Raw genomic sequence first — 8,491 nt, forward strand, 5'->3', positions numbered from 1 at the left:
AGCCATGAAGCTGCCACTCTGAAACCTGATCTAGCTCGGTCTCAAGACATTGGAGAAGCCGGTTCGATGTCCAGTTTTTTAAGCCATATTACTAATAGACACTCCAATCAATAGATAAACAAATTGTAATAAAATACAAAGCAACCAACAACTACAAATATACTATCAATTAGCAAGCACAAGATCCAGATATACGCAACTAGCAAACAACAGCTGCAATCGGACAATCAAGACAATGTGAACAGCGGCATCATTTATCATATACACTAATAATTTCTAGTTCCTTTCCCTAATATTTCTAATTCTAGTAGTTCACAATCTTCACAAGTTGAAGTATGACATAAAGATGCTTCTATTACCAGCGTCCTGGTCAGGAGCGGAGGGAGGCGTTGTCCTAGTCGGCTGGTCGTCCTGCCTGGAGTTCTGAGAGGAGGGAGGCAACCGGAGGACGGCTGGAGTACCTGGAATTTCGAGACCAGGCGGCGGCGATGGCGTCCCCTGGACGGCGGGGGTCGCTGGACCAGCTTGCAGCAGCGCTGCAGCAGTCCTCGCGCGGTCGTACGGGGAGGCGCCGATGTGCTGGTCCTGGGCTCCTTGTGGCGTGCGACGGCGTCGCCTCACCGGGCAAGGGCGGCGGCGGAAGGGGCGGTTGCGCCCTGTTGGAAGCGGCGACGGAGGGGGGGTAGTGGGGAACCGGATCCTCTGCCGGCACAGGTACCGTGCCTTCTTACGACGACCCCAGCGAGCCTAGCGAACGCATTGACATGGCCCAAGAAAGCCCATCTACCCAGCCGTTGTCTAATGCAATCAGCCGTTCACAGCTGCCGCAAAACTTTTCTTAAAAAAAAGCTGCCGCAAAACTGAAGAAAAAAGCTACTGCAAAACTGAAGAATCACACTCTTCTGAACTGAACCTGCTACGAAACTGAAGAATCAACCTGTGCAGTTACAACCAAGTGAATTCCACTTAATAGTCTTAACCAACTGTTGGTCTCGCATTGACAAATTCAAGAGCAGTACAAACGTTAAAATACTAGAATTTCCACATGCTTTCCCTAGGGCAGATTTAACTAATTAGTACATGACCAACATTATAAGAAAATGAATGCATGACCAGCAACATCCATCCAATCTTTAGCATTCACCACTCTTCGAGTCCTCCTGTGATAAAATGGATCTTCAAGTCTACTGATAACAAAAGGGATCTGATAGAAACATGTCATTTATGTACAGTTGTTCGACACTAGAACCCTGCATCATTAAAGGATTGCTCATATTAGAAAAAAACATTGATTTTGGTGAAACCGTAAGTTAAGCACAATGGTAAATGGGATGAAGCATACCATCAATAATTCTGTGTAACTCTTAATACATCCATAACCATGAAAATCATTCTCAATGCTCCCAGTAGTTATTTTGATTCTAGGTAGTTTCTCTCTGGACTCATACTCCAAATTCAACTCATTGTCTCGTTTCCCTTTCACAACCCTTTCAAAATGCTTGAAAAAACGAACAAGGTTAAGGTCTAATTTCAGGTGGAGTTTCAAGTCATTGTTTAGGCTCTCGCTTAGTTGCGTGCTTCGCATCCCTAAGGTGAAAGCATCCCTCATATAACATTCAGCCCACTTTTCTCTTACTTTATAGATGCTATCAAACCAAGTTTGCTTCTCTACCAACATGAGCATAGTCAATGATCATTTTAGCATCAAGGTCGCAGGTTTCCTTCTCTAGTACAACTGCAAGTTCGCTCGGTTTTTTAAACCGTGCGTGCAGCTGGTATCCCTCCCCTTATTCTCTATCGCCATGAAGGTGGAAGGAATGAGGAGGCTAGATTGATCTGTCAGCCTCTCGGATATGTCATTACAACACCGCTGGCGGTCGGTCATAGCTGACGCATATCGTCGTCGCCAATTTCGTAGCACCACCCCATGCGCTCTCAACACAGGTCAAAAGTCGTCGGCCTCGCGGGTTACAACATGCTCTCGGGCTGATTGCAACTTCTAGCATTGTCGGCCTTAGCTTTCTCCCACACCGGTCATAGCTTCCATGGGCAGTCGTGTGGGGATGACGTGATCTTGGTTGAGGCGACCGATCAGGAGTCATATCGGTCGATCGAGTTACAATGTTTTTCTTTAACCAGCCATCGAGGTTGCAAGTTTCCTTTTTCTGATATGACTGCAAGTATGGTTGGTTTTTTGAACCGTGGTGTAGCTGGGATACCCTCCCCTTATGCTCTATCACCATGGATATGTCGTTACAACACCGTCGACGGGCGGTGGCAGCTGACGCATATCAGCGTCGCCACTTTGTAGCACCACCACTTGTGCTCTCAGCACCGATCAAAAGTTGCCAGCCTCGTTGGTCACAACATGTTCCTAGACGGGTCGCAACTTCTACCATTGATGTTAGTCGTAGTTTTGTCCCACACCGGTCATAGCCTCCATTGGAAGGCGTGTGGGAATGATACTATCTTGGTCGAGACGACCGATCAGGAGTAGGATCTGCCAGCTGATCGCCGCTGTTAGAGCGAGAACCCATGTTATAGGTTATTTAGCACATGTTACGTAAATCAATTTTATAAAGCCATTACTATTTATCTATATCTAATTTCCCTTCAATCAATAAAATAATAAATACAATATACTCTATTTTTCCATGCCAAAAACACTTTTTGGAAAATTTATATTCCAAACATATTAATATATGTAACAATGTCCCGGTTCTTCCAAAACAATTTCCCTCCAGTTCTCTTTGATAAAAAAATATATCCAAATTTCCCTCCAGTTCTCCACCTTGGCGCTTATTTTTCCCTCCAACTAACTAGAAAACGGTAGATAAATTGGGTCTCAAACCCATCCACATCCAGCCCAGCCGCCCACCGTTCGGCGGCTACCTCGCCGCACTCCAACGCCCAGCACACCGCCAGCGCCCAGTGCGGCCACCACCTGCACCCCCCCTCCCCACCCCCATCTCAACCCCCGTAGGATCTGCCGCTTCCTCGACCTGCATTGGTGCCGCTTCCTCGATCTGTCCCGGCGCCGTTTGGATCGTTGCGGCGACGGCTTTGTCGGTCTTCAGCTCCGCCACCTACATCCTGAAGGGGTATGATCTCGTGGCTGGTATGGATCTGAACGCCCACCCTTTCCCTGATCAGACTGGTACGAATTCTCTGAGGTATGCTAGGAGAAACACCACTGTAGTGATGCAGGGGCGGGGACGGGGAGAGGCCAGCAAGGGTTCCCCTGCCAATCGCTCGCTCCCTCAACAATTCGTAGCACAGTGTGTACTGTAGATGCCTAATGGCCACGGCTAATTGCATAATTAGCCCTTACGTAGACAAATAATTAAGCAATCACATACGTAGACAAATAAAATATGCACATAGGTTGTGTCTGACTATAGTTTTGCGATGTGCCAATGCCTAATCCACTAATCAGGTCGATCCATTGATATACGTGCGTGTTCTACATTTTTGCTAGATCGATCCATTGACTATTGTTTAAATTTGATCAGACTTTTTGAGAAACTAGAAGCAAACGGCGCGCTTTGCTGCACCCGCTCCAAGCTTTTTAACATGTCTAGTTTGCAATCTGGGCACACGAAACAAATCTGGGCTCATTTGGCTCCTTTGTCATTTTCTTTGATTCCCTAAGACTATCATGATCAAACCCAACTCTGCTTTTCGATTCGATGCAGCCGATCTACTGTAACAGTTTCGCCTGCGAAAATTGAACCATTAGGATAAAAAATGATTGAAATTACTAACAGAGAAAATGCTTAAGATTTGCACCATCACCTGATGATCCTATGTACTTTCAATTTCCCTTCTGTTTAGGGAAGCAGTGAAGATCATCAGGTCCTGTACACTTTTCAACTTAAACCTGTCCTGAATCCTTATGTCGACAGCGTTATATCTTAGTGTGGGTGTGGCTGGACCCATGGTCTTGTACCTCATCTCTCTGTTTTAAGTTATGATAAGCTGATAGTGCATTGACGTGCTACTGTGTACTTCTCTGCCCTCTCCATTCACATGTCTATTGGCAAATTAAATTGTCCCTGTAGTCATTAGTTAATTTGTCTTTACTTGTAATGATTTAATTGACATTTTTATATATAACTTAGGATGGCGACGGACATGTTGACCATATACCTGCACTATGAAGATACAAATTAGGAAGCCAAAATTTTACAAAGATCCATGATGAGACGTGATGTCTCGTATTACGACTTAATCTTGATGATCGAAGAAGTTGGCTTTCAGGCAATTGACTTTCTGTACTATGCGAAAAAATACCGTCTAGGCAGCTCCTACTTAGTTCACATTTATGATGAAGGTCTTGTGATGAAAATGTTGTCCGACCCTGAGATTGTGAAAGCTGTCCATCTGTATGTGTCTAAGGAGAAGGCTGACGATCATATTGCTCCGCCTAGCAAGCAAATTGATGTTGCTCCATCTAACCATCCAAATGAGAGTGTTCTCTTACAAGACGGTGGTGTCTCTGCTGAAGGGGCAGGGCAACTTACTATGCAAGGGCCGCAAAGTATCCCTCTTGAACCATGCTTATTACATATCTGTATCTACTGTTGTAATTATTGGAATAAAAGATGTATGGTTGTTCTGCAGGACCACCACGTAGGTCAAAAAGGTTGAATGTGATTCAGGTTACGGACCAACGTGATGATGAAGATGGAGACTGCAACAATGGTGAGCAATTCCCACAAGGTCATGAATCACAAGCATTGGTCGATGAAGAGGGTCAAGTTCACAATCAAGGTAACAACCTATTACATTTTGTGCTTCTATTAATTAACTTGTATATGCTTAGTATCGAAAGAATAATCGGCGGGCGTCATTTCATTAGTACTTTTCTTAATTAATCTTGTAGTAGACAAGGAAGTACGCAAGCGCAAGAGAACAAGCTTGCCAATTGTCTGGAACATGCCAAAGGGGCAGAGAATAGTTGTGAAATGCAATGAAGATAGCCAGCCTATAGGAGATGAAGGTGCAATCTTGGGGAAGTTTCTGGGCACGATTGCTAGAAATGGAGGATTTTGCCCACTAAACATAAATAATTGGCGTCATGTCAAAAATAATAGTGGTGAGGAAACAATATTGCAGTACGTACAGGTACTTCACAATTAACAAGAAAACAAAATATGTTATTTGCTGCCCTTCTATTTATATCTAATTTGTGTACATGAGATGTAGTGTGGCCTGCATGTCTATTTACATCCATTCATTATTTTGTCCTTTCAGACAAAGTTCGTGTATCCTCGATCATGTGAAAAATGGATACTCAAATCAATTGGAAGAGACTAGAGGAAATTTAAGTCTAGTTTGAAAGATGCTTTTTTCAAACCCGCCATCGAAAAAAATCCAAACATCAAGCGAAAGGCTTTGTATAAGCTCTGTCCAGAAGATGTGGATAACGATCAATGGCGTGGGCTTGTTAAATATTGGAAGTCCAAAAAAGGAAGGGTAATGAATGAGATACTGTACTTTCCTGTTTTGACATTTAAATGTGAGTTCTCGGGCTTATCTTAAAAGTTGCATTTACGATATGATTACATCATAACAGGCCCTTGCTGAGAAGAACATAATTAGTCGTTCCCTCGTGAAGGATTCACATAATGATGGCACAAAGAGTTATGCTTGTTGGGGTGAAGACATGGTAAGTAATCTTGATTCCTGAAGTGTTTTTCTGTGTCTCTTTTGTCATATGGGTGTTGTTTCTGTTTTGTAGAGGCAAGCTGATCCTGAAAAGAAACGACCACACAGATCAAAGGTTTATTTAGCAACTCACAAGAAGAAGGACGATGCTGATGCTAAAAATAAAGATAGAAATAAGTGTCTGGTAGGCAATTAATATAGAAATTGTCTAATTGTTCTCGGGATCAAGTTATGGTTCAATCTAACTAGTGTATGCATGATTCTTTTCTTATAGGATCGATTGGAGAATCTAATAACCGAACGACCAGAGTTGGCACAAAATTTGAATGGAAGAGTCGCATGGGAAGGTGATGCCCTGTAGGAAGTGTTAGGGAAAAGAAAAGATTGGACAAGTGCATGGCATGGGTTTGCTTCCAACTCCTAAGCAAGTCTACGGTCGGACGCCACGGTATCTAAAGAACATCAATATGACTAGAACTGATGGATCACCATATGAAGTTGAACATGACGTTTGGGAGGCAATAGCAAAGATGCAGGAGCATATAAAAAGCAAGACCAGATTATTAAAGATATGAATAACAAAGAAGGCTATGTCAATAATGGCATAGAAGAGGTAAAGGACTTCTTTATCCCACCCTTTGCATGCATTTCTATCAATAGTTTACTCAGATTTGTTAGTTCTGTAGGAAAACCTCCAATCAAATGATAATGGTATTTCTCGCTCACCACTACTGCTTGGTAAAACAAAGGTAATGTTAATAAATGCCTATATCATTGCTTGTCACTTGAAACCTTCATATTAATATTTCAGTTTGCAGAGAATCCAGTGCAATGGACCCGTTGAGGCATGCTCGTCTATGCAACATGACATTCCTAAGGATACTAATTTATCACGTTCGCATGAAAAGGTTATGCCTGTAGTTACTCTTACTCATGTCACAAAGATAGAATATAAAATAATTGCTTTCTTACCATTGTTGTGTCATGGAACTAGGTTGGCGACCATGATGTCAACCAATTACAAATTCTACAAAATTCATCATCACCACAAGACCTTGTTATTGATTCTGTGCTAGAGGTAATTTTCGTGCCTTTTGAGTTTTGAAGTTGTAGCTTTATGTAGCTTCAAGGTATGAATATCATTCCATCTAATATTATTGTATCTTGGTAGGTGATGGAAACGAGGAATATTACGGGTGAATCTGTTTCAAGACCAAACCAACAAAGGACTAGAACTGAACACCCACACCGCTCAAAAAGAAGGTGTTCTTCTTCCATCAAGGTAAAGATTCACCAAGTAGCATGGTTTACTGCACCCAGATTACCAACCCAAACCCTCATTATCATGCCTGCTTGAAAAATGGATTTTTTTTACAATTTTTGCTCAATCTGCTGTATGCAAGTAACGATAAATTTAACCAAGCATGAGCTAGCGAGGTGACCTTGGGCATTAGACTTCGTTGCCGGGTCCAGTTTATTTAGTTTCTTAGGGCACCTTACTGGGTTGATATTAAAAAGATCTCATATTATTCATGCAAATTATATTATCATGTCATAGAATGCTAATATTGATCATAATATAGGTTGCTTCCAAAGTAGTCTTAAAGACTTCAACATATCCCAACAAGCGGAATGTTGCGTATGGTACTATTCGGAGTACTGATCCAAGAACAAAGGCTGGTGGTATTGAGTTAGGTGCTGAATTTGCTCTTGTGCGCATAGACGAACCTATTCTTGATAATGAGGAGTTGGTAAGGGAAGTTTCTGATTGCAAGACAATTGGCGAGGCTTTCACTTCAGGATACTTAATTGACTGGCCTTCAGCTTTTGTACGTTACAATCTTCCCTTCCACATTCTGAAATCATATTTGTGTACATTTAATCACACATATCTAAGGTGCAATTTTCTTCTACAGATTCGAGAGAAGGATGGTTGATTTGCAGTTGAATTCTTGGATCAAGAAGCAAATAAAATTTGAAGATTTTAGCTACCAATAGTTGTAGTTTACATTGATAGATTTAAAAGTGTAATATCATCCAAAAGATCTTTTTCTTTCATCGAATTGATGCAAATGCGACAGTGTAATATTCCCCATAGTTGTGTTTTCTATCCTCAAAATTATATGGCTTTCCAATTTTGTGGTTACTAATAAAAAACAAATACATTAATTATGTTACCATATTGATATAGTAGTGTTACTGATGATGTTACTATAGCTACAAAATTTGTTACTAGAGTAGTTGACAACTATAATTATAGTGTTACGATACATGGATATTATGTTACTAGTTGTGTTTCGATGCTAAAAAAATGTGTTACCAGTTGTGTTACGATAGTTACAAAAACATGTTACCACCGATGTTCTATGTCTATCAAAATATGTTACTACAGTGTTACTATAATTACAGAAGTGTGTTACCGGTGTGTTCGGTAACACATAACACATGTGTTACTATAATGCAACTGTAACACATTTTTTAACATATGGTAACAATTATTATGTGTGACAGTTGACACCACTTAGTAACACGGTCTAATGGAACACATTTGAAACGGTGTTACTATATGGCCTAGTAACACACTTTTGGACCTGTAGTAACACAACACGGTGTTACCAAAGGTCTGTCCTCTTGTAGTGTAGTAAGCTTCGCGCGGGACTACCCCTCGTCAGACTGGGGCATCTCCGTCGGCAGCTTCAACCGTGGGTGGATGCACTTGGCATCCATCATGACCCACTTGCTCCTGAAGCCGTCAGCCTTCTTTCCGGCCTTCGAGATCACGTTGGCCTTGCCGGCCGCGACAAAGTTGGCGCACCCGAGG

The 8,491-nt window shown here is 42.0% G+C and overlaps 2 protein-coding genes and 1 long non-coding RNA gene across 3 annotated transcripts; all 3 read left to right on the forward strand.

The window, feature by feature from the left end:
- Positions 1-3,021: 3,021 nt before the first annotated feature.
- LOC119333565 lies at positions 3,022-5,142 on the forward strand. The gene is made up of 3 exons (XM_037606421.1): positions 3,022-4,540; positions 4,624-4,773; positions 4,889-5,142. Exons 1-3 carry the CDS (start codon positions 4,198-4,200, stop codon positions 5,140-5,142), a joined length of 747 nt encoding a protein of 248 aa, XP_037462318.1. The 5' UTR covers positions 3,022-4,197.
- A 147-nt stretch (positions 5,143-5,289) lies between these two features.
- LOC119328718 lies at positions 5,290-5,848 on the forward strand. Its single transcript, XR_005159115.1, has 3 exons — positions 5,290-5,478; positions 5,579-5,671; positions 5,744-5,848. It is a non-coding gene; the product is annotated as an uncharacterized LOC119328718 (long non-coding RNA).
- A 206-nt stretch (positions 5,849-6,054) lies between these two features.
- LOC119333279 lies at positions 6,055-7,782 on the forward strand. Its single transcript, XM_037606224.1, has 7 exons — positions 6,055-6,283; positions 6,357-6,419; positions 6,489-6,578; positions 6,665-6,748; positions 6,842-6,952; positions 7,254-7,499; positions 7,587-7,782. Exons 1-7 carry the CDS (start codon positions 6,242-6,244, stop codon positions 7,605-7,607), a joined length of 657 nt encoding a protein of 218 aa, XP_037462121.1. The 5' UTR covers positions 6,055-6,241; the 3' UTR covers positions 7,608-7,782.
- Positions 7,783-8,491: the final 709 nt, after the last annotated feature.

This window comes from Triticum dicoccoides, chromosome 7A (assembly GCF_002162155.2).
Source record: "Triticum dicoccoides isolate Atlit2015 ecotype Zavitan chromosome 7A, WEW_v2.0, whole genome shotgun sequence".
Classification (NCBI taxonomy): Eukaryota; Viridiplantae; Streptophyta; class Magnoliopsida; order Poales; family Poaceae; genus Triticum; species Triticum dicoccoides.